The 25,834-nt window shown below is 46.2% G+C and overlaps 2 protein-coding genes and 3 pseudogenes across 2 annotated transcripts; 1 reads left to right on the top strand and 4 right to left on the bottom strand.

The window, feature by feature from the left end:
• Nucleotides 1–266: 266 nt before the first annotated feature.
• On the bottom strand, nucleotides 267–2,657 carry LOC109748361 (FBD-associated F-box protein At2g26860-like; annotated as a pseudogene).
• A 6,281-nt stretch (nucleotides 2,658–8,938) lies between these two features.
• Nucleotides 8,939–13,754, bottom strand: LOC109748353 (putative disease resistance protein RGA3; annotated as a pseudogene).
• A 15-nt stretch (nucleotides 13,755–13,769) lies between these two features.
• LOC109748355 (F-box/FBD/LRR-repeat protein At2g04230-like) lies at nucleotides 13,770–15,969 on the top strand. The gene is made up of 3 exons (XM_073499533.1): nucleotides 13,770–14,861; nucleotides 14,974–15,120; nucleotides 15,631–15,969. The coding sequence occupies exons 1-3, from the start codon at nucleotides 13,770–13,772 to the stop codon at nucleotides 15,967–15,969; spliced, it is 1,578 nt and encodes a 525-aa protein (XP_073355634.1).
• A 981-nt stretch (nucleotides 15,970–16,950) lies between these two features.
• LOC141023191 (putative disease resistance RPP13-like protein 1) lies at nucleotides 16,951–21,140 on the bottom strand. Its single transcript, XM_073499532.1, has 5 exons — nucleotides 20,970–21,140; nucleotides 20,145–20,380; nucleotides 19,722–19,790; nucleotides 18,369–19,102; nucleotides 16,951–17,306 (listed from the first exon to the last, which is right to left on the bottom strand). The coding sequence occupies exons 1-5, from the start codon at nucleotides 21,138–21,140 to the stop codon at nucleotides 16,951–16,953; spliced, it is 1,566 nt and encodes a 521-aa protein (XP_073355633.1).
• Nucleotides 21,141–21,326: 186 nt separating this feature from the next.
• LOC141022744 (FBD-associated F-box protein At2g26860-like) lies at nucleotides 21,327–24,039 on the bottom strand (annotated as a pseudogene).
• Nucleotides 24,040–25,834: the final 1,795 nt, after the last annotated feature.

Genomic DNA, 25,834 nt, shown 5'->3' with positions numbered 1-25,834 from the left:
ATGGGAATAATATATAACCTAAATGATGAAAAGTCAGAGCTCCACCAATAAGGCTATTTCAACTAATAGTTGATGTCAGTTACACGAAGAATGAGTGAATTGCAGAAAACATCAACATTGAAGACTAGGGTTACAGAAACCACAATTCTACATTTTTTTTGCCAAGAACGACTACACGAAAATTACGACTCATTGGACGCCATCATCAGTCTAGAAGAAGTGTGAGCACTTGTTTTATGAGATTATTATCATTTTTACCATACTGATCAACAAATTATTATCTTCGTGGCTGAGGAGGATTCAAGTACGAGTTGCTCCTTAATCCGGTGCCTGCTAGCTTCATCCACCTGGGATCTCCCCGGGTCAATGGCATTGCACTCCTTGCATGGGTCCTCACCATGAAGCTCGATTCTCTTCAACCCCACAGCATGTTCCAGGACTAGCCTTATATAGTTTGTCACCTTGACCTCTTCCTCGAACCCAAACATCATGAGCAATTTCAAGTTCAGATGCTTCAAATCCTTCGATGGCTCCCAGACCACATTTGTCTTCTCAGCAGCATCGTTAGGCTTTTTCACGCATGCATGTTTAGTTCGGGATAACTTCATGCATGGACAAAGAAAATACATAAAACATGTTAAGTAAACTTGCCACACCCATGCAGGACAATGTAACAACAATTGCAATTAAGAATATCTTTGCCATTTAAAAAGTTGCAACACACTCAGTACTACTACAACAAAATAAAGCCTTGCACTACCAAACAAGTTGGGGTAGGCTAAAGTTGAAAGTTGAAACACATCAGATCTCAAAACTAAGTCATGGTCCCTGTCCACGTGGATAGCTAACTTCAACACACTCAATACTAATATTTGAAATCTAAGGTTCAAAAATATATTTTAAATCTAGGCCCCCTGTAGGGTTTTTTGATGAATTTGCATGAACTGAATCCTAGGTAAAGGAAGACACACAAATATGTTTCAGGGATTCCTACGAAATTACAGCTATATAATCCTGCTTTGTTGCTCACGTGTTTATTTGTTTCTTTCAATCAATACTTTGTAACAAGTAATTTTAATGAAAACGTATGTGTATCTTTCCTCCTTGCCAAAAAAGCAAGGAGAGAATTTTGGACAACTCTAAGACGAGGTACAATACAGGAGGATACTGTACGCACTACTTTTATCTTTTGTGGTAGACTAGATTTGGTGAGTGATTGAAAATCAGATCAACTTCCTGCTATATTGTTAATGCTGAATATTCAAGTAACATGCCATTCTAGAAAGAGTCATATCCATACTTTGAAATTCTGCAGGGCAGGTGCAGCTTGCAGGATAAACAGGGTCCAGCTCAGATCACACTCAGGGAAGATACCAGAAAGATAGACATTGGCCAGGTTTCTGAATATGGCAGTCAGATGCTTCGGCTGCTCCGGCTGAACCCAAATCTGTAACATGAAGGACACAAGATACACAGCTGAACTTGGTAAAGAAGAAGAGCAGATGATATGTAAATGGACAGAATTAAATTTACCGTTTGGCAAAAAAAATTGAGTTTCAGTTTTGACAGATTCCCGGAACACCTTGGAAGGCAGTCGCTCAACATGAGTGGCGCGTGCCATGCATTGGCATAATAACTGAGGTTCACTCGGCGAAGCTTGGGAACATCGCCGAAGTGCACCAGAGGGTTCTCGTAGCGCCGAGAACGGCACACCACTGTCGTGAGCTTGGGGACGGAGATGAGTTCGATCCGTTCGCAACGAAAACGGATGAAGTCAAGCTTCCCAAGCCCTGAGCACGGGGTATCAATCTTGAATGCCGACTGCTCATCAACCAGTCTGCAGGAACTCAGGGTGAGGTGCTTGAGCTCATTGCAAGCGCTAATGAGGTCGGTGACATCGGAATGTCCAAACACAAGGTTCTTGAGTGTAAGCCTCGTGAGACACTGGAAGGCAACCGGTTAGGCACGGGAGAAGGACATGAACTGCTTCCCGAACTCAGCAAGCAGTGGGGCGAGCAGCAGGGATGGCGGCGGGAATATGCAAAACTCAAGGCATTCGGTATCGCCGTAGCTCAGAAGGTCCTCGATGGTGCGGCCTATGGAGCTCAGGTGAGGAGATGACACGTAGAAGGTGAGGATGAGGGTCTTGAGGGCGTCACTTTCGCAGTCGCACTCGTCCAAAGGAACTACAGACAACAGCGTCTGCGCAGCGCTCGTGAACGCGTCCATGACCTCGGACGGCGTGGCGCCTTGGAAGTGGCCAACGTCGAGGTGCAGGCGGGAGAGCCGGTAGGGGAGATGATGCCACCGCGCCGAGACTGCGCCGGTGCGGACCGCCTCGGGCAGGTCAAGGCGCTCAATGATTTCGAGGAGGAGTTCGTCAGGGAGCGCGCTGATTCTGTCCTCGTCTCTGTCGATGTTGAGCTTGCGCGGCAGCGACTCCATGGCCGGAATCCAGAGCCCTATTGATTAGTTAACTGATTGAAACCCTAGAATCCTGAGATGCGACCTTGGCGCCCTGCTCGGAGGACGCGGCTGCTAGTCGCTGAGATTGCGTGGTTAGCTTCGATTTGGTGCTGGATTGTATCGTCGAACTATTGGATTGGATCGGATCTCTCCACGGCGGGAACGAGTAGTAAGGAGAAGAATAAGAGACTTTTTACGGTGCATCATACTACCCAACATAGTGGGTAGTATTTAGTTGATCCAATGGTCAGTATTGATCAATAAAATTTTCACTCAAGGACATATTAGTAATTCTCAATAAGAGGTAGATTTGTTCTTTCTTAGCTTTAATCATAATTATATTAATCTAATTAATTAAGTTAATCCCATCTGATGCGACATTGTTCCTCCGCTGCTCGCGAGGGCACGCCGCCGCAAAAATCTCCATGCGGCTCGCCGGCGCAAGGACCTCCGCTATACCCACTCCCTTGCAGCCAATGCGTGCACACAGAACAACACGGCTTAATGTGGCGCCCGGTGCACTAGCCGATTTGATTTTTATTTAATGAGTAGCAACGGCAACGCGGCTGACAGGGCGATGGCAAGCAAGGCGGCGCGGGTGTGCGACGGCCGTCTGAAGTGATGGGCGGGGTGGTGCTGCGAGGTGATTGACAAGTTCAATAACTCCCTCGGTGCACTCCCAAGCCTCATTGCGAGGAGGCACGAGCGGATGCATATGCGGCCCACGTTACAGCTACTCCCTTGGGCTGCCGGAGCTGCCCCGCCAGAGAGGCACGGCGACGGCGACGAACCTGATTCAGGCGCATGGTGCGGAACCCCTGATCGCAGGCCAAGAGCGTCGGGCAGCTTGTCGGCCCGGAAGTGTCCGGCGTCGACTCGCCCGAGGAGCAGAAGGGTGAATGGAAGACTTATCAACTGCCCATCTTCGATCCCGCCGTCGTAGAGCTCTGCTCAACGCCACCGGCCTTGTAATCACAAGGTGAGTTGATGCAATAGAGACAATTACAGGGGACCGTATGTGCTTGTGGCTATCAGCAAGCGTCTCGCGTGCGCACTTGTGTTACGAGAGCAAGCAGTGATCTGATTGTTGCATATGTGCATGACGTGATTGTCTATCCGGCCGGCGGAGCTTTTCTACATCGTTGTGTCCTGTCTACGTGAGGGAAATTCCAGCTTGGTGCACAAACCGAGGCCGTCAGCTTTGCTTCGTCGGCGGCCATGGCTTGTCGCCGAAAAGTACAGGACGGCTTGCCGGCGTGGACTGGGCAAGAGATGATGGGAGGAAAGGTTGGCCATGGCGGGGAAGAAACCTGACCGCGCGATTGATAAATATTGAAGTACCCAAAATGCCCTAACTAGTAAATATACTACCCAAAACCTGGTGTAGTATGGATTCATCTGGGCTCTCCAAACCATAGAAACGAACGGCCCAAATTGACTTGATGCACTGTAAAAAGTCTCAAGAATAAGCCTCGTGCCGTGCTTTCACTTTCCCCCAGGTGATTTTTCTTGCCGAGACTTGGAGATTTTTTTTTGCCGAGACTTCATTTTTGTTGGAATTTTTTGCAAATACTGTACAGCCACTACAACTACCTGACAAAACCCACCGGTACAAATATTTTACGGTAATACTAACGGGCGGATGGTCACAGAGAAGAAACTCCAAGACGCAATCTCTAGGAAGCAATTACCATGTTAGTCCGAAAAAATTGCAACCCTCCTATACCTAAAACCATAATAAAAATCGTTCGCAAATGCCATCCTTCACCGAACATTCACTAGTTATTGAAGCTCAAATTTTATGGTGGGCTGGGTGCGAAATAGCGTAGCACGTGTATTGGCCGGGAAAGGTTGCGTGAAAAAACTTTGTAAGACTTGATTCCAGTGGTCATCTTGGTGCATGGACTCCGTGGTAGCTTCGGAGTTTGCAGCGATTGAATAAAAACACAACGATTCCAACTAAAGAAATGTCTCATAAAACCCACCTATACAAATGCTTTAAGAACAAAACAGAGATATGTACATTCGCTTGGGCAGTAGCAAACCCGACCACTCAAATGCCCGGGTCCGCGAGCCCTGCTCGGCCATGCCTCAAGTTTCTCTCTCCACATCCGCGTACCTCATATCCAACACCCTATATCGATATTAGACATGCAACGTAGAGCTACTCTACGTGATCAAACAGCGCACAATGACTTTCGGAAAAAAAGAAAAACGCACAATGAAATCGACATCAAACGTTCAACCAAATGCACATCAATGAATTGTACATCATCCAAAAGATCTTCGGAGTTCATCGCCGGACAAGTTCTTCACTTCAACAACTAAAAAACGATAATCAACATAGGAGGAGGAGCGTCTTCACCACTTCCTCGCCGGGCCTTTCCCCTTCCGGTCGCCGGCGTAGTTGTAGGCGTCCGTGGCTGGTGTAGGATCTTGGTCGTCGGAGGAGCAGTTGGAGCTGTGGTCACCATCGGAGTCGGAGTCGAAGTCAGAGAGGACGATCAACCCCTTCATCAGACGGACGGCCATGTCCTGCTGCCGCTTCAACTTGGGCGAGCCGAGCCGCCTCCGCTGCCTCCTTCGCCTCGCACTCCGACTACTCTATGGCAAGCCAGAGCGCCTTCACGTTCTTTTGTCGCACGCAGCGAGCGTCCGTCTTCGCTGTCATGAGCGACCGGCGGTACACCCAAGCGAGGAGCCGTTTGTCCTCGTCGGGCTCCGCCGACATCCTGTGGCGGCGGCGCACAAACTTCTCTGCCGCGTCCCTCTCCCTTGCCCGCTGCCTCTAATGGCGGGCGGTGCGGGCCGACGGCGCTGGCACCAGCACCTACCACTGCCCCCCGGGAGCAGCGGCTGATGGGGAAAGGGGACGGCACGGGGGCGGAACAGACTGTGCTACACTGGCGGAGTTGCACGCGGGCCGGGAGAGGCCAGCTCCGGCGTCCGCGCTGCGCCGGGGCGGGAGCTGTGGCGACGCTCCAAATTCCAAGCTGCCCCTAGTGTCCACCGTGGACCGCTCCAAGGCAATGCGGAGGCCCAGCTCCTCGTTGACGTCAACGTTGGAGCTGGAGTGGCCACCGGAGCTCGATATTGCGCCGGATAGGATCGGAATTGAAGTTGGAAGAGGAGAGGACGGAGTGAGAGAGGAGAGCGAGTGAGCTAGGGTTCCGAGCGAGGAGTCGGATGGTTTTTTTTTGTGGGACAACCGTGGGGTCGGTCGTGGGCTGGGCCTGTCAACTATGATGTGGCAGACGTGCCTGGATGTGCCCGGGCCGCTCCATATCCACCCCATATTTGGGCTGGATATGAGGGGCGCCGGACTGCCTGGGCGTTTGAGGCCGGTTTGAGGCGCCCGGGTGGGTTAATGTTTTGTGACCGGTCAATGACCAGGCCGTTCGCCCGGGCGTTTGAGAGGGGTTTGAGGCGCCCAGCTGTAGATGCTCTTAGTATAACTAAATCCAACACAAAACCACCGATATTAGTGGTCAGTGATGTTCAACTTGATGCTACTGCTTTACCTCCAAGAATTGCTATTGCCATTTTAGTTATGGACTGCTGGAATATTTGGATGAAGATGAACCATCTGATTTTTTATAATATCAAACCCAACCTTCTCACATGGAAGCTTTTGTTGAAACAGGATCTCAGGATCATGAGTCATAGAATAAGACAAGTTACTTTCGAATTATCCAGAGATGGATTGAGGTCCATCTTCCAGTTTAGCACTTCTAGTTCCTGCAATTTTTTATGTTTCCAAAGAAAGGAATTGGTTGAACCTGAAACTCCCCCCCCCCCTACATTTGTGCATATTATCTTGTTTTTAATATATGAAAATATCATAGAACAATTGTTCTAAATTGTATCCCAGACAAACAATTTCCATGCAAAAGGGAGTAGGGCACTGAGATACCCTATCTCCACTCAATTTTGTGCTAGCTACAGATTTGCTTCAATCAATTTTTAATGATGTTATGGCAAATGAACTAGTCAGAACTCCCATTGATAGTGTTCCTTCCCATGATTTCCCAACCATTCAATATGTTGATCCCACCATTCCTGCCCTACCTGCTTGCCTAGTTCAACTCCAACACTCACAGAATTTGCTCATGCACTATGAAGTATCAGTATCATACCTCTATTTTGGGTTGTGTTTAGGGGGGTTTACATGCACCTAGCAGCGCTTCCTCTCTGCCTTTCTAGACCTTAAGTGAAGGATTATATCTCTCTCGTGCAGAGAATTGAGGCCGTCTGGCTGCTCAACTTTTTTGTCCTATGGGGGGCTTTGGTTAGTTAAATCTGTTTTCACTAGTATTCCAACCTTCTTCATGTGTTCCTTGGAGCCCCCTATGACTGTAGTTGAGCAGATCAAGAAATACTGAAGGAATTGCTTCTAGAGAAAGTATGACATGGAATAAAGAGGGCCTTCCTTGATTGCTTGGGACGAAGTTTTTCTAGCTAAAGACCTTGGTGGTCTAGGGGTGTACTACCAATAATGAACCCCTCTTGATTAAGCATTTGCTTAAATTCTTTAATCAACTAGATTTGCCCAGTGTCCAGCTAATTTGGGAGATTTACTACTCTAATGGATCATCTAATGACGGGGGTGATTGACTCTTTTTGGTGGAAGAAGACCCTGAAGTTAATGTCTGGTTTCAAATCTGCTGCTTTCTGTCATGTTGGGCAAAGGTAACACCATTCTGTTCTGGTGTGACAAGTGGAGTGATAATGCACTCATAAATAAATTTCGTGAGTTGTACTGCTTTGCTACTAATGAGAAAATCTCACTCAAGGAGGCTCTCAGCTCCCCTCGTTTGGAAGAACTCTTTCACGTACCTCTTTAAATTCGAGCTCACCTACAACTCTAGCTCTTACTGAAAAAGGCTTTCACCCCGCTTTATATTATAAAGCCAACCGTACCACAAGCATCCAACAAGGTCCAACACAAAACCACGCACACACACACGAAAGTCCACATGAACAAAAGGTACAAGAAAGGGTCAATGCTGAGGGCACAGCACAACAAGCCCTAAACCCAAAACACACACGCCAGACAGCCGCCAGGCGGTCTAGTCAGGCTCAGGAGGAGGAGGCGGCAGCGGGGGAGCCACGCGGAGCGCCATCGAGCGGAGATCGGAGAGGAGGGTGGTGATGACGTCCCGGTCCTGGGGGCGGCTAAGCGGCCACCAAAGCTGCAGGTAGCCACACAATTTGAAGATTGCGTCAGTCGCACGTCGGAGAGGCACAACTCTAGCTCTTACAAGAGTTCGTGCAGTACAACACTCTTTCTGAGGACAAAGAAAGATGGAGTTACTCTTGGAATTCTCAGAATTTTAGTCTTATTAAAATGTATACAACCTTGAGAGTTGGAGTCCTTGTTTTTAGGAAGTTATGGAAGAGTGCACCCATTCTGAGATACAAAATATTCTTCTGGATTTCGCTTCGTAACATATTGAACACCAGAAATCTACTTCAGGGGAAATCCTTTTAGCTCCCTTCCTAATCCTGTGTTCTATGCAACACTCACTATGAAGAGAGAACTATGTGAGAAATGCGATGCCACTGACCCGACGAGATCCCAGGTGAATGAAGCTTGCAGGCGCCTGGTCAAGGAGCGACTCACACATGGATCCTCCTCAACCGTGGAGATATTAATAATGTGCTGACGGGTATTGTCAAGGAATGCTACGTCGTCTCATAACGCTCGCTGCTGTTGTAGTGATGATTCTGCATGTGGTGGGCCCAGTAGTTATTTAAATTTCTAGGTACTATAGCCTGAGAATACTTGATTGATCTGGACCTTGCAGTGTAGCTATATTGTGTGTACTTTTCTTTTCAGTACTTGCCTTTTGTATGCTGATTTGTTCACCTGCTTGGGGCATCGCTCAAATTCTTCATTTCTTAGGAAACCTTGTGGTAATAGACCCCCTTCCGAATTTGTGTAACACTGCTGAAGCAGCTAAGGCAATGTAAGCGAGGTTGACTGCGGCGCTGTAGATAATTGCATCTTGTACTTCATTCAAATTCTTTTGTCGATCTATTTCCCGAATGTGACTTACTTCGAGAAACCTTGTGGTAGGCATTCAAAAGTTGTGTACAACTGACTGGACAGGGTGCAAATTATTTAGATGGCCGGCGGGAGAACGGGGTAGCACGCACTTGATGTTTGGTCCAACCTATATTAAAACAGCCCATATACATATATAGCATTGAGACAGAGATAGACAGGAAGAGTACATGCCCATCCAAGAACATTTCAGAGTCTGCACTCTGCACTTCACATACACAGCATACTGCCATATCCAGAAACTCCGCAATTATTGACCGCATGGGTGGAGCTGGAGCAAATGACTCCATATTCACATACTCAGTTAGATGCTAGTATTGACAGTAGACAAATTAAGAAGGCAATGCTTACTTACCACAAGGTTTTTTGATTTTAAAAGCAGTATTCAAATATATTACCCACTGTAATGTAAAGTTCACACTAATAAGTACTTTTTCCACATATCAAATTCGAGCATATTCTACCTGCTCGTTATTTGTACAATTATTTTTAGCTTGCCCCAGACTCCTGATTATTGACTATATTCCCACCAGACATTGAAGATGCATTTTCGATTCCAATCAGATTTAAGATATTTCCTCGATTCTATCAAGAAGCCAGCGGATGTTCAAGCAATGGTCAACCGTCAGTTTCTTGATCGACATGAGGTTCTCCATATTACTTGGTAAGCTGTCCCACCTGCAGCCCCATAGCCAGAGTGAACGCAGATGAATGAAACCCTCGAGTTCAGGAGCAGGTCCGAGTTGGCTGCATTCCGAGAACTCGAGTTCCTGTAGGTCCTTTGGGCCGCCGCTCTGCTTACCCACCATCCAATTTGGACACCGCGAACCTTTGTAGTACGAGAGACATCTGGATATGGTAAAGCTTGGTTAGTGTGCTTCGTAAAATCACCAAGTTTGATGTTTCTGTCCCGAAGCTAAGATGGCGAAGATGCTTTAACTGACAAACAGATTCGGGGACTGAGAGCATAACTAAAGGCAAATTTATGGCCAGTACCCGCAGTTTCAGCAGACCCTTATATAATCTCAATGACTTCCTCGATTGCTGAACCCCAACCAGCATTATAAATCATGAGAGTCCGCAAATTTTTTAATTCAAGGATCTTTCCGGTCATGAATGTTCCACTATATTGGTAAATATAAAGATGTGGAACATCTCGAGGAACTTCTCCTGTCCAAATTTCTTTTCCCTAGCCGCTGCCTTCTCGATTCAAAAGCAATTACTTCTGGCGACCATCCCTACTAAATCATGCAGCAGATCATGCATTTAAAAGTAGTCCTTGCCATTTTTGTCCTTCCCTCCTTGCTGCAGAAATGAGGTTGACACTAGTTCATAGAAGTATTCTCGACCGATATCTTCCATTTCCTCCCCTTCATTAGTACTTCTTATAATCCCTTGTGCCACCCACAGTTCAACTAATTCATCACACTGCATGTGATGTTTTCCGGGGAAAATACTGCAATAAGCAAAGCATCGCCTAGCATGCTGATCAAGATGTTTGTAGCTCCACCATAGAGCTCCCATGGTCCCGCCGACAAACTTATCTTTCTAGCTATTCTCCAAAACTCAGCATCAGGTCTCATACCTGATAGAGGCGACCCTTTCAACTTTTTTGCAATGTCAGCCCCAACCACATTCAGTCTTCTTCGAACATGATCATCTAGAATTGCTCCTTCAAGTGCATAGTGCATCAACAACTTACAGAAGACATCATCATCCAAGTCAGATATGGGAACACATCTCAGTTTTTTAGCACCCAAAACTAGTAATGCATCTTCAATTCTACTAGTCACCAGAATCTTGCTTCCTACTTCTCTAGCCTTCAGCGGAGAAAATATCTGCCGCAGGTACCCATGCTGCCTCTCATCCCTAATATCGCACAAGACATCATCTAGAACCAAGATAAATCGTTTTCCATGCAATTTCTCCTCCAACTTATCTTGTAGGGTGTTAAGGTTATTGAGTTGAGGGCACGAATTTCCTGTAGCTACCTCAAATATTTCCTTAAAAATGTCACCCACGCTAAAATTCTGAGAAACATGAACCCTCATAACAAGGTCAAAATAGTCGCCCTTTTTTTCTTGCTGGTCCTTCTCATGGGCATAAACTAAATGTGCAAGGGTAGATTTCCCAGACCCGCCAATGCCATGAATACCAATTACAGAATAACATAAACCACTGTTGGTATTTGGCTGATCAGCAACTTCCTGCTCATGAAGCATTTCCGTGTTCTTGTCACGCTCTTTATCTCGCCCGAATACTATTGGCGGAGGGGTCCCCGTAGTGACTGCGCCTTCTGAACTGGCAGGAGCAGCTTGGCTTCAATTGAAATTAATCATGGTTGATAAGTTGAGATGTTCTACAAATTTGAATGCATTGGTTATAATATCATTTATCTTATCTAAGCTTTCTTTCAAATCCTTCTTTCACATACTAGTAGCCCGCGAAACAAAATCAAAGGGTGCAGTGTCAACAAACAATAGGACTTTTATGGGGACTGCAGCAAAAAATAAAGCGTAAACATATAAAAAGGGTCGGAATTTCTAAGTCACCCTTAGCAAGGGTTTGTGTGTAAAACAAGCGTGGCATGGTTTGCTAGAAGAGTGAATTGTGCCACAAATATGCGGAAATCTAATTTTCGAAGGACTTAGCGTGCTCGCTCGTTGTATGGAAAACACCCGTCTCCTTCTTCAAACTCTATTGCCTGCCGCGATGCCAAATCCCGTGTTACATGGCAATGGAAGCATTCTCCCCACAATTGCGCTGATCAGGTATCAAGGGGGTGAGCTTCAGCGTGCCAAGAAGGTGATTAAATTCAGGGGCGGAGGGCTCGCACGGTAAACTACAAAGCTTGGCACATTATTATATTATGAGTTAGGCAGGGTTCTAAAAGGCCGCACGCCCCCGGGGGAGTTCCAGGCGAGTATTCCAGTGTATCTCATTGAAATTGATAACTTACTCAACTCGCGGATGGATTTCTGAGAAGTTGGGGAACTTGTAATACTGATTTGGATGCCCCTTGAAATCTGAAATTTATTTACATTCAAGATTAAAAAGACTTGTGCCTAACCCGATTCTTTTTTGAACTTTATTATGTGAGATTGTTATAGCTATTTATACTAAACTTTAGTACTTATTTGTTCGTATTTTGCCAAATCACGATCATAGATATTATATTGTGGGCAATTCAAATTGTTTATGTAATAAACTTTGTTTTTTCAAACATACATCTTAAAACATATTTAAACCGAACTCAATTAAATACGAGAAAAAAAAACGCAAAAATACATGTTTACTTGGATTACATGCATGGTGACAGTGCTTTAATGATGTATTTGTATATGTGTATCCTTAAATATCTTGGTATAGATCTGTATAGTGTATGGCATACAAAATATCTTCATAGTGGTGTCTTTATAATTACATATACATAACTAGAAAGATGTACATTGTACAAGATGTTTCAGAGGTAGATTCACTCCAATTTTTATATCATTTGAACGTCTGATCAGCTCTCAGCAAAACAAGACAAATTGGATTATAACGGTGCATAGTAGTAAGTTTTTCGGTGCTCGATCGTCGGTGCTCGGAAGCGAATCTGCAAGCATTGCCGAAAAGGTATCGGTCCGTGAGGTGAGTGCTCACTGCACCCAGCACGTCTTGCATTATCGCGGTACTGCTCTAGATGCTTTACGTGCTACACGCGACGAGTGGGGGACTTGTGGGAAAGTTCGCGAGAGAGAAGTAGATGAGGACTGGTGAAAACTTGTGCTTGACCCAATTCTTTTCTGGATTTTGACATGTGTAATTGTTATATGTATGTATCTTTCTGATTTATGAGTTGATCATCAGAGGGGGCGGTGCGTAGTAATAGGTTTTCCAGTGCTCGATCATCGGTGTTCAGGAGGCGAACCTATGAGAAATGTAGCGAAGACGCCTCGCACTACCGTGGTACTGCCTTAGATGCTCTATGCGTTAGACGTCACGAGTGGGGAACCTGTCGAAAGCGTGCCACAGAGAATAGAGATCAGACACGAGAAAGAAGAAGCGACTGACAATAAATCTTAGGTTCACCCTATCAGCCCAAGGGAGAGCTGCTCAGTGGAGTGTAGCAAGCAAAGATTTAGAATCTGAAAAAAAAATCACACTTTTTGCATTTTTCGAGGATCTAGATAGCAATTATTCAGTTGCCTTTGCCCATAAGCATGGATACTAATTAATTTTGTTATTAAAAAGAGGATGAGCATGGAGTATATATGGTCATTACAAGGAGTACAGTGTGTCAAAGAGTTGTTCGTCGTTTGTACTTACATTCAAATTTAAAGAGGTTTGCTCTGTTTTAATTCTCTTCTATGTATTAAATTATATTCTCGATTTACTACGTAATTTTTCATTCATAGTAATTAGTTGAATTTAGGCTGGACCAAAAAATAATATGTGTGTATTTGCACCCTGTTTTGTTTTTTACTTCCAGACTATATGGTTGAGTTTTTCTTTTTAAAACCATTTTCTGTTTACTATAGTTTACAGATTCGACCAGCCCATCTGGCTTCAATCAGCCCATCTGGTTTCAACCAGCCCATTTTACTTCAAGCTTCCGTCCGCTCAATATTTAACATTCTGATACAGCCCACACGGTCAACTTCCGTTGGCCCATATACACCATGCATGCATTCGAGTGATAGACTATGTCGTGATTTTTTTGCCACCTAGCAATTTATATGATTACACTAGCTTACACTGTTTATCTTAGCAATTGTCTACACTTGCCAATATATAGTACAAAGCTGTAGACGAGGTTCGCTAGTTGGCCCTACATGACTCTAACTCATGCAGAAAATAAATATGCAGGTACAGAAAACATCAAGATTATATTTAACATCCTCCAGATTGCACCCGCACGAGTAGATCGGGGGACAATGGGATGCTTCGGAAAAGAAAAATGTAAAACCCCCATCGCCGGGCATGTTGCATTGGTTATGCTGCTGTTTTGTAAAACGGCTTTCAGAACTGGAGCGCATAAGGAGGAGTGGACATGCAAAATCCTTCGTGCTTGCTTACCCAAGAGCCCAAGACTGCATGCACCGGCTGCTATATATCGTCTGCTATTTTCAGATCCACATATTTCTCTGCCCACAAACAACAAAATATTTGTCAGATGTTAGACCTGGCCGCGCGACGGAGGTGGTGGATCAAAGCGCGACTTGCGGCAGCGCCCCGGCCGGAGGGAAATCAGATGCACCGACATGGCTGCGCGGCGGAGCTGGCTTCCCCTGTTCCGTCCAGATCCACGGGCCGCACATTGGAGGTGGGGAGCGGAGCGCCGGAGGAGCCCCGGCCACGGAGCAGGAAGCCGTCCCTCCGGGCCGCATACAAGCGATTGGTTCTGCTTCTAGCTAAGGTTTCAACCGCCCTCCGAATCCCGCCACCGCCGCCGAACAAGCTCAACATCGACGACCCAGACGAGGACAGGATCAGCGCGCTCACCGATGACATCCTCCTCGGAATCCTCGAGCGCCTCGACCTGCGGGACGCGGTCCGCGCAGGCGCAGTCTCCACGCGGTGGCGGCACCTCCCCCACCGGCTCTCACGCCTGCACCTCGACGTCCGCCACTTCGGCGGAGCGACTGATCCGGTCGCGACCATGGAGGCGTTCACGGCCGCGACGTGCAGGCTACTGTCTCCTCCGGCTGAGTGCAAGCGCGCCATCAAGACCCTCCGCCTCGTCTTCTTCCCTGAGTCGGACCCTCACCTGAGATCCATAGGCCGCGCCGTCGAGGACGTTGTCACCCGCGGTGAGACTGAATGTCTTGAGTTTTACATACACTCGACATGTGCGAAAGAAGATGGCGGGGTGCGTACCCAGTCCGCGAAGGAGTTCATGTCCTTCTCCTGTGCCTGCCCAGTTGCGTTCCGGTGGCTCACCGAGCTAATTCTCACACAACTTGTGTTCGGAGACACCGATGTGGCCGACATCATTAGGGCTTGCGATAACCTCAAGAACCTCACCCTTAGATTCTGCACACTGGTAGAGGAGCACTCCACGGTCAAGATCGACACGCCGTGCTCTGGGCTCCAGGGGCTCGTCTTGTTCTGCTTTGTATGCACGCGGGTCGAGCTTGTCTCTGTCCCCAAGCTCAGGCAAGTGTGGTGCGAATCATGGCGCTGGGGGAACCCTCCGGTGAGCTTCGGCTACGTCCCAGAGCTTCGCCATGTGACCTTCAGTTCTCATGCCATGACGTGGCAGGCGCCATTCTCACTGAGCGAGTGTCTGTCAAGTAGTGCCAAGAACCTGTCTATACTCAATCTTAACTTTTGCTGCCAAATGGTTAGCCAATTTCTATTCATTCTGGATGAGTTTCACATGCTTCTAAATATCGTACACTCTTCTTCTCCTTCTCTACTAAATGTTAGATGTCTCTATTGTGTTCTTGCTGCAGATTTGGATTAAGCCGGAACATCCAAAGCACCTCACTGCTATGTTAAAAAACCTGACGTGTGTGGAACTTCCAGCTATCTTTCCTGAGTGTGATCTGAACTGGACCCTATTTTTCCTCGAAGCTGCACCTGCGCTGCAGATTTTCAAAGTATGGTGGTTACTTTACCTTCTTTAAATTTAATCCACATCTTAGCCTGGATGTGACTCCCTTCTAGCATGACATGCTTCCAGAATATTCAACATTAACAACGTATGCCAGGGAATCGATCTGGTTTTCACTTCTCATGAAACTGTGTTAGAAGTAGTGCGTACAGAACGCCACATTATAATTGTATATAACTACGGAGGCAATGCAAGCGGAGGTTTCGTTGCTCCATTTAATTTTGTAGAGGGGACTATGATTGCATAGGAATCCTGGAAGCATATTCATGTGCATCACTTTCATGCAGGATTTAGTTCATGCACATTCTTTCAAAAGCTTTGGAGGGGCCTAAACTTACCTAGATGGTAGTATTGATCTTGTTGCAAAATTTTAAATGGCAAAGATGTTTAACTGCAATTGTTGCTATATATATGCTTTCCTGCATGCATGGGTTGGTTGCGAGTTTAATTGTACCATGTATTGTTTACTTTCTATGTCGATCATCCATGCATGAAGTTGTGCCGAGAACGGTATGCATGTCTCAGAACGGTCGAGGACAGTGCCGAGAAGACCTATGTGGTGTGGGACCCATCCAAGAATTTGAAGCACCTGAACTTGAAGTCGCTGCTGATGTCCGGGTTCGAGGAGGAAGACAAGGTGACAAACTACATAAGGCTAGTCATGGAGCGAGCTGTGGGATTGAAGAGAATCGAGATGTATGGTGTACACCCATGTGAGAAATGCGATGCCACTGACCCGACGAGATCCCAGGTGAATGAAGCTTGCAGGCGCCTGGTCAAGGAGCGACTCACACATGGATCCTCCTCAACCGTGGAGATATTAATAATGTGCTGACGGGTATTGTCAAGGAATGCTACGTCGTCTCATAACGCTCGCTGCTGTTGCAGTGATGATTCTGCATGTGGTGGGCCCAGTAGTTATTTAAATTTCTAGGTACTAATAGCCTGAGAATACTTGATTGATCTGGACCTTGCAGTGTAGCTATATTGTGTCTACTGCGGTGTCTGGATGCATCCTTTTCTTTTCAGTACTTGCCTTTTGTATGCTGATTTGTTCACCTGCTTGGGGCATCGCTCTAATTCTTCACTTCTTAGGAAACCTTGTGGTAATAGACCCCCTTCCGAATTTGTGTAACACTGCTGAAGCAGCTAAGGCAATGTAAGCGAGGTTGACTGCGGCGCTGTAGATAATTGCATCTTGTACTTCATTCAAATTCTTTTGTCGATCTATTTCCAGAATGTGACTTACTTCGGGAAACCTTGTGGTAGGCATTCAAAAGTTGTGTACAACTGACTGGACAGGGTGCAAATTATTTAGATGGCCGGCGGGAGAACGGGGTAGCACGCACTTGATGTTTGGTCCAACCTATATTAAAACAGCCCATATACATACATAGCATTGAGACAGAGATAGACAGGAAGAGTACATGCCCATCCAAGAACATTTCAGAGTCTGCACTTCACATACACAGCATACTGCCATATCCAGAAACTCCATAATTATTGACCGCATGGGTGGAGCTGGAGAAAATGACTCCATATTCACATATTCAGTTAGATGCTAGTATTGACAGTAGACAAATTAAGAAGGCAATGCCTACTTACCACAAGGTTTTTTGATTTTAAAAGCAGTATTCAAATATATTACCCACTGTAATGTAAAGTTCACACTAATAAGTACTTTTTCCACATATCAAATTCGAGCATATTCTACCTGCTCGTTATTTGTACAATTATTTTTAGCTTGCCCCAGACTCCTGATTATTGACTATATTCCCACCAGACATTGAAGATGCATTTTCGATTCCAATCAGATTTAAGATATTTCCTCGATTCTATCAAGAAGCCAGCGGATGTTCAAGCAATGGTCAACCGTCAGTTTCTTGATCGACATGAGGTTCTCCATATTACTTGGTAGGCTGTCCCAGCTGCAGCCCCATAGCCAGAGTGAACGCAGATGAATGAAACCCTCGAGTTTAGGAGCAGGTCCGAGTTGGCTGCATTCCGAGAACTCGAGTTCCTGTAGGTCCTTTGGGCCGCCGCTCTGCTTACCCACCATCCAATTTGGATACCTCGAACCTTTGTAGTACGAGAGACATAGTGTTTCAACTTTCAAGCCATATGGGGGGACAAAGGCCCTCAAGTACCTCTGCTTCAACTTCTGGATAGCAACTGTCACCATCCCAGTTCAGTGTGAGTTCCGTGAGTCGTTCTTTGGCTGATAGATTGGCTTCAACAACTTGCTCATTGCTCTCAACATTTTCAAGACCATTGATACACGGGCTGCCGCGATGCTTGTTTAGGTCCCTCAGTTGCTTTACCTCATACCCTGGTTCCTTCCTTACTCTGAATGATGGTATCATTGGTATCATTCGGAGTGAGGTTAGTCTCCCAATGTTCAATATATTCAGTCCTGAATAGAAGGATATGTGAAGCAAGTTGGTGAGGCTAGCAGTGGAAGAGTCTAAACTTACACCACCACCAAAATGTAGCAGCTGCATATGGTAAAGCTTGGTTAGTGTTCTTCGTAAAATCACCATGCTTGATGTTTCTGTCCCGAAGCTAAGATGGCGAAGATGCTTTAACTGACAACAGATTCAGGGACTGAGAGCATAACTAAAGGCAAATTTATGGCCAGTACCTGCAGTTTCAGCAGAACCTTGAATATAATCTTGATGACTTCCTCGATTGCCGAACCCCAACCAGCATTATAAATCATGAGAGTCCACAATTTTTTTTAATTCAAGGATCTTTCTGGTCATGAATGCTCCACTATATTGGTAAATATAAAGATGTCGAACATCTCGAGGAACTTCTCCTGTCCAAACTTCTTTTCCCTAGCCGCTGCCATTCTCGACTCAAAAGCAATTACTTCTGGCGACCATCCCTACTAAATCATGCAGCATATCATGCATTGAAAAGTAGTCCTTTCCATTTTGGTCCTTCCCTCCTTGGTGCAGAAATGAGGTTGACACTAGTTCATAGAAGTATTCTCGATCGATATCTCCCATTTCCTCCTCTTCATTAGTACTTCTTATAAACCCTTTGCCACCCACAGTTCAACTAATTCATCACACTGGAGGTGATGTTTTTCAGGGGAAATACTACAATAAGAAAATCATCGCCTAGCATGCTGATCGAGATGTTTGTAGCTCCACCATAGAGCTCCCATGGTCCCGGCGACAAACTTATCATTTCTAGCTATTCTCCAAAACTCAGCATCAGGTCTCATACCTGATAGAGGCGACCCTTTCAACTTTTTTGCAATGTCAGCCCCAACCACATTCAGTCTTCTTCGAACATGATCATCTAGAATTGCTCCTTCAAGTGCATAGTGCATCAACAACTTACAGAAGACATCATCATCCAAGTCAGATATGGGAACACATCTCAGTTTTTTAGCACCCAAAACTAGTAATGCATCTTCAATTCTACTAGTCACCAGAATCTTGCTTCCTACTTCTCTAGCCTTCAGCGGAGAAAATATCTGCCGCAGGTACCCATGCTGCCTCTCATCCCTAATATCGCACAAGACATCATCTAGAACCAAGAGAAATCGTTTTCCATGCAATTTCTCCTCCAACTTATCTTGTAGGGTGTTAAGGTTATTGAGTTGAGGGCACGAATTTCCTGTAGCTACCTCAAATATTTCCTTAAAAATGTCACCCACGCTAAAATTCTGAGAAACATGAACCATCATAACAAGGTCAAAATAGTCGCCCTTTTTTTCTTGCTGGTCCTTCTCATGGGCATAAACTAAATGTGCAAGGGTAGATTTCCCAGACCCGCCAATGCCATGAATACCAATTACAGAATAACATAAACCACTGTTGGCATTTGGCTGATCAGCAGCTTCCTTCTCATGAAGCATTTCCGTGTTCTTGTCACGCTCTTTATCTCGCCCGAATACTATTGGCGGAGGGGTCCCCGTAGTGACTGCGCCTTCTGAACTGGCAGGAGCAGCTTGGCTTCAATTGAAATTAATCATGGTTGATAAGTTGAGATGTTCTACAAATTTGAATGCATTGGTTATAATATCGTTTATCTTATCTAAGCTTTCTTTCAAATCCTTCTTTCACATACCAGTAGCCTGCAAAACAAAATCAAAGGGTGCAGTGTCAACAAACAATAGGACTTTTATGGGGACTGCAGCAAAAAATAAAGCGTAAACATATAAAAAGGGTCAGAATTTCTAAGTCACCCTTAGCAAGGGTTTGTGTGTAAAACAAGTGTGGCATGGTTTGCTAGAAGAGTGAATTGTGCCACAACTATGCGGAAATCTAATTTGGCTCCCGGGCTGTGCGCGAAAAATAATTTTTGAAATGTCAAAAAAAATCCCAACAATTTTTTATGTATTCATAGTCACATCCAAATGCTACCGACAAAGTTTTAGGCAAAAGGGTGAAATATTTTGGCCTACGCAAAAAAGACAAATTAAAACACCAAATGTTACCCCAAAATGTCAACCCAAATATATTTTTACCGACGAAATGCTACAGCTCCGTTTCGCATGAATATTGTCAAGCATGGTTACGACACTAACAAGAATATCCACACAAAAATCAGAATATTTTGAAAACATTTTACCACTTTCTTGAGTTACTGTTCATCCGGGAGCAAGCAGATGCTCCCGGGAGCCAAAACGCCCCCCCGGCACTACCCAAACAATTACTAGAAAAAGTCAAAGTTACCGGGCACAGGCTTGGAAAATTGTGTCTATAATTGAAGGCGAAGTAGTAGTAACTGATGATGATTGCTTTTGCCCATATTGATGAGGACTGCATCATCTTAACATAACTAGGAAAGGATCCTGTCTACAAAACTATTCGACTGCAGTTGAATCGTCTTCAAAAGTTCAAATATGTAGCGCCACAATGTTTCAGAACATGTGAGAAACCGAAACACGTAGACAAAAAGGGCCATTTCTTATCATGTGACCTATCAGATATGTAGCACCACAATATTTCAGAACATGTGAGAAACCGAAACACGTAGACAATAAGGACAAACCTTATTTTTTTAGGGGGGGAGCCCTTGGCCTTGGGCAGGAGTTTCTTCAGCCAACACCTCTTACGTAGAGGCACGCTGCTATCTGATTTGAACGTGTCATCTTGCATCTTTTTCTCGAGACAATGATACTCAATGTCATCCAAGATGTCTTCGGCTTCATAGAAAGCATTCTCAAGATCGTTGAAGAGCTGCTCCACACGAGACCTGTTGGGGAACTCCTCAAATACCTCCACAGCCTGCTCGAGCAGCAAAACTTTTGGACCAAGCTGTCCTAACTTCTCTCATGCGTGAAATCTGAGGTATAGTTGACGCATTTCTTCAAAAGCTCAGAGATGATAGGCGCTGTGACCCATCCTATGGCTTTCATGCCTAGCATGGTCACTGGATCCGCCATTAGAGGCTGATTTGCTGGAAGTAGGGCTTCACATCAGGAGTTGCAACAGGCTGTGGAAGGGAAGAGCCTTCTTGGAATGGCTACTACTCAGTCTTGTGCATCCTGGCACTACCGGATCAACAGCCTATGCCGACGGCCAAGGGCCGTCGGCATAGGCTTCTTCCCGTCGGCGTAAATCTAAGCGGACGGCTGCCATCGGCATAGGCCCGTCGGCGTAGATGACGTCAGCGTAGTCTTGTCAGATCGTCGGCACAGATATGCCGTCGGCATAGGGTCCTGGTCGGTGCGCTTTGGATCGATGACATGGCACCCGTATCTATGCCGACGGCCGCCCGTCTCCGCTGTCGGCATAGTTCCGACGCGGTTAGCCGCCCGTCACGAGCGGGGTCGCCGGGCCCGCAGCTATGCCGACGGCCCTGTATGCCGACTACAGCTGTAGGCGTAGCCTGGGCTAAACCGACGGCTTTTATGTGCTGACGGGGGCCGTCGGCATAGCTGGGGATAGCCCGACGGCTGTTGTACGCCGACGGCCTGGACCCGGCTGTCGGCATAGCCTGGAGTAGGCCGATGGGGGCCGTCGGCATATGTTTGGCCGTCGGCATCGAGCCCTGTTCCGGTAGTGTGGTAGCACAAATGGCTTCAGATTCAAGAGTAAGGAAGCCTCCATTGACTCACCATCTCTATAAAGAATTCACCCACACTTGTCAAGTGGATCTAAAAGTATAAGATCATCATCTGGAGAGTACCTAATATACTAGCCAATTGAGTCCTTGCAAGACTCTCTGTAAGATTGTACAACCCTTCAGATTTGTGTATCCATAATACGACAAGTATAAAAGCAATCATGGGAATAATATATAACCTAAATGATGAAAAGTCAGAGCTCCACCAATAAGGCTATTTCAACTAATAGTTGATGTCAGTTACACGAAGAATGAGTGAATTGCAGAAAACATCAACATTGAAGACTAGGGTTACAGAAACCACAATTCTACATTTTTTTTGCCAAGAACGACTACACGAAAATTACGACTCATTGGACGCCATCATCAGTCTAGAAGAAGTGTGAGCACTTGTTTTATGAGATTATTATCATTTTTACCATACTGATCAACAAATTATTATCTTCGTGGCTGAGGAGGATTCAAGTACGAGTTGCTCCTTAATCCGGTGCCTGCTAGCTTCATCCACCTGGGATCTCCCCGGGTCAATGGCATTGCACTCCTTGCATGGGTCCTCACCATGAAGCTCGATTCTCTTCAACCCCACAGCATGTTCCAGGACTAGCCTTATATAGTTTGTCACCTTGACCTCTTCCTCGAACCCAAACATCATGAGCAATTTCAAGTTCAGATGCTTCAAATCCTTCGATGGCTCCCAGACCACATTTGTCTTCTCAGCAGCATCGTTAGGCTTTTTCACGCATGCATGTTTAGTTCGGGATAACTTCATGCATGGACAAAGAAAATACATAAAACATGTTAAGTAAACTTGCCACACCCATGCAGGACAATGTAACAACAATTGCAATTAAGAATATCTTTGCCATTTAAAAAGTTGCAACACACTCAGTACTACTACAACAAAATAAAGCCTTGCACTACCAAACAAGTTGGGGTAGGCTAAAGTTGAAAGTTGAAACACATCAGATCTCAAAACTAAGTCATGGTCCCTGTCCACGTGGATAGCTAACTTCAACACACTCAATACTAATATTTGAAATCTAAGGTTCAAAAATATATTTTAAATCTAGGCCCCCTGTAGGGTTTTTTGATGAATTTGCATGAACTGAATCCTAGGTAAAGGAAGACACACAAATATGTTTCAGGGATTCCTACGAAATTACAGCTATATAATCCTGCTTTGTTGCTCACGTGTTTATTTGTTTCTTTCAATCAATACTTTGTAACAAGTAATTTTAATGAAAACGTATGTGTATCTTTCCTCCTTGCCAAAAAAGCAAGGAGAGAATTTTGGACAACTCTAAGACGAGGTACAATACAGGAGGATACTGTACGCACTACTTTTATCTTTTGTGGTAGACTAGATTTGGTGAGTGATTGAAAATCAGATCAACTTCCTGCTATATTGTTAATGCTGAATATTCAAGTAACATGCCATTCTAGAAAGAGTCATATCCATACTTTGAAATTCTGCAGGGCAGGTGCAGCTTGCAGGATAAACAGGGTCCAGCTCAGATCACACTCAGGGAAGATACCAGAAAGATAGACATTGGCCAGGTTTCTGAATATGGCAGTCAGATGCTTCGGCTGCTCCGGCTGAACCCAAATCTGTAACATGAAGGACACAAGATACACAGCTGAACTTGGTAAAGAAGAAGAGCAGATGATATGTAAATGGACAGAATTAAATTTACCGTTTGGCAAAAAAAATTGAGTTTCAGTTTCGACAGATTCCCGGAACACCTTGGAAGGCAGTCGCTCAACATGAGTGGCGCGTGCCATGCATTGGCATAATAACTGAGGTTCACTCGGCGAAGCTTGGGAACATCGCCGAAGTGCACCAGAGGGTTCTCGTAGCGCCGAGAACGGCACACCACTGTCGTGAGCTTGGGGACGGAGATGAGTTCGATCCGTTCGCAACGAAAACGGATGAAGTCAAGCTTCCCAAGCCCTGAGCACGGGGTATCAATCTTGAATGCCGACTGCTCATCAACCAGTCTGCAGGAACTCAAGGTGAGGTGCTTGAGCTCATTGCAAGCGCTAATGAGGTCGGTGACATCGGAATGTCCAAACACAAGGTTCTTGAGTGTAAGCCTCGTGAGACACTGGAAGGCAACCGGTTAGGCACGGGAGAAGGACATGAACTGCTTCCCGAACTCAGCAAGCAGTGGGGCGAGCAGCAGGGATGGCGGCGGGAATATGCAAAACTCAAGGCATTCGGTATCGCCGTAGCTCAGAAGGTCCTCGATGGTGCGGCCTATGGAGCTCAGGTGAGGAGATGACACGTAGAAGGTGAGGATGAGGGTCTTGAGGGCGTCACTTTCGCAGTCGCACTCGTCCAAAGGAACTACAGACAACAGCGTCTGCGCAGCGCTCGTGAACGCGTCCATGACCTCGGACGGCGTGGCGCCTTGGAAGTGGCCAACGTCGAGGTGCAGGCGGGAGAGCCGGTAGGGGAGATGATGCCACCGCGCCGAGACTGCGCCGGTGCGGACCGCCTCGGGCAGGTCAAGGCGCTCAATGATTTCGAGGAGGAGTTCGTCAGGGAGCGCGCTGATTCTGTCCTCGTCTCTGTCGATGTTGAGCTTGCGCGGCAGCGACTCCATGGCCGGAATCCAGAGCCCTATTGATTAGTTAACTGATTGAAACCCTAGAATCCTGAGATGCGACCTTGGCGCCCTGCTCGGAGGACGCGGCTGCTAGTCGCTGAGATTGCGTGGTTAGCTTCGATTTGGTGCTGGATTGTATCGTCGAACTATTGGATTGGATCGGATCTCTCCACGGCGGGAACGAGTAGTAAGGAGAAGAATAAGAGACTTTTTACGGTGCATCATACTACCCAACATAGTGGGTAGTATTTAGTTGATCCAATGGTCAGTATTGATCAATAAAATTTTCACTCAAGGACATATTAGTAATTCTCAATAAGAGGTAGATTTGTTCTTTCTTAGCTTTAATCATAATTATATTAATCTAATTAATTAAGTTAATCCCATCTGATGCGACATTGTTCCTCCGCTGCTCGCGAGGGCACGCCGCCGCAAAAATCTCCATGCGGCTCGCCGGCGCAAGGACCTCCGCTATACCCACTCCCTTGCAGCCAATGCGTGCACACAGAACAACACGGCTTAATGTGGCGCCCGGTGCACTAGCCGATTTGATTTTTATTTAATGAGTAGCAACGGCAACGCGGCTGACAGGGCGATGGCAAGCAAGGCGGCGCGGGTGTGCGACGGCCGTCTGAAGTGATGGGCGGGGTGGTGCTGCGAGGTGATTGACAAGTTCAATAACTCCCTCGGTGCACTCCCAAGCCTCATTGCGAGGAGGCACGAGCGGATGCATATGCGGCCCACGTTACAGCTACTCCCTTGGGCTGCCGGAGCTGCCCCGCCAGAGAGGCACGGCGACGGCGACGAACCTGATTCAGGCGCATGGTGCGGAACCCCTGATCGCAGGCCAAGAGCGTCGGGCAGCTTGTCGGCCCGGAAGTGTCCGGCGTCGACTCGCCCGAGGAGCAGAAGGGTGAATGGAAGACTTATCAACTGCCCATCTTCGATCCCGCCGTCGTAGAGCTCTGCTCAACGCCACCGGCCTTGTAATCACAAGGTGAGTTGATGCAATAGAGACAATTACAGGGGACCGTATGTGCTTGTGGCTATCAGCAAGCGTCTCGCGTGCGCACTTGTGTTACGAGAGCAAGCAGTGATCTGATTGTTGCATATGTGCATGACGTGATTGTCTATCCGGCCGGCGGAGCTTTTCTACATCGTTGTGTCCTGTCTACGTGAGGGAAATTCCAGCTTGGTGCACAAACCGAGGCCGTCAGCTTTGCTTCGTCGGCGGCCATGGCTTGTCGCCGAAAAGTACAGGACGGCTTGCCGGCGTGGACTGGGCAAGAGATGATGGGAGGAAAGGTTGGCCATGGCGGGGAAGAAACCTGACCGCGCGATTGATAAATATTGAAGTACCCAAAATGCCCTAACTAGTAAATATACTACCCAAAACCTGGTGTAGTATGGATTCATCTGGGCTCTCCAAACCATAGAAACGAACGGCCCAAATTGACTTGATGCACTGTAAAAAGTCTCAAGAATAAGCCTCGTGCCGTGCTTTCACTTTCCCCCAGGTGATTTTTCTTGCCGAGACTTGGAGATTTTTTTTTGCCGAGACTTCATTTTTGTTGGAATTTTTTGCAAATACTGTACAGCCACTACAACTACCTGACAAAACCCACCGGTACAAATATTTTACGGTAATACTAACGGGCGGATGGTCACAGAGAAGAAACTCCAAGACGCAATCTCTAGGAAGCAATTACCATGTTAGTCCGAAAAAATTGCAACCCTCCTATACCTAAAACCATAATAAAAATCGTTCGCAAATGCCATCCTTCACCGAACATTCACTAGTTATTGAAGCTCAAATTTTATGGTGGGCTGGGTGCGAAATAGCGTAGCACGTGTATTGGCCGGGAAAGGTTGCGTGAAAAAACTTTGTAAGACTTGATTCCAGTGGTCATCTTGGTGCATGGACTCCGTGGTAGCTTCGGAGTTTGCAGCGATTGAATAAAAACACAACGATTCCAACTAAAGAAATGTCTCATAAAACCCACC

The sequence above is a fragment of the Aegilops tauschii genome, chromosome 5 (assembly GCF_002575655.3).
Source record: "Aegilops tauschii subsp. strangulata cultivar AL8/78 chromosome 5, Aet v6.0, whole genome shotgun sequence".
Classification (NCBI taxonomy): Eukaryota; Viridiplantae; Streptophyta; class Magnoliopsida; order Poales; family Poaceae; genus Aegilops; species Aegilops tauschii.
The sequence above is the reverse complement of the archived record's forward strand: the minus strand, read 5'-3'. Positions and strand labels throughout refer to the sequence as shown.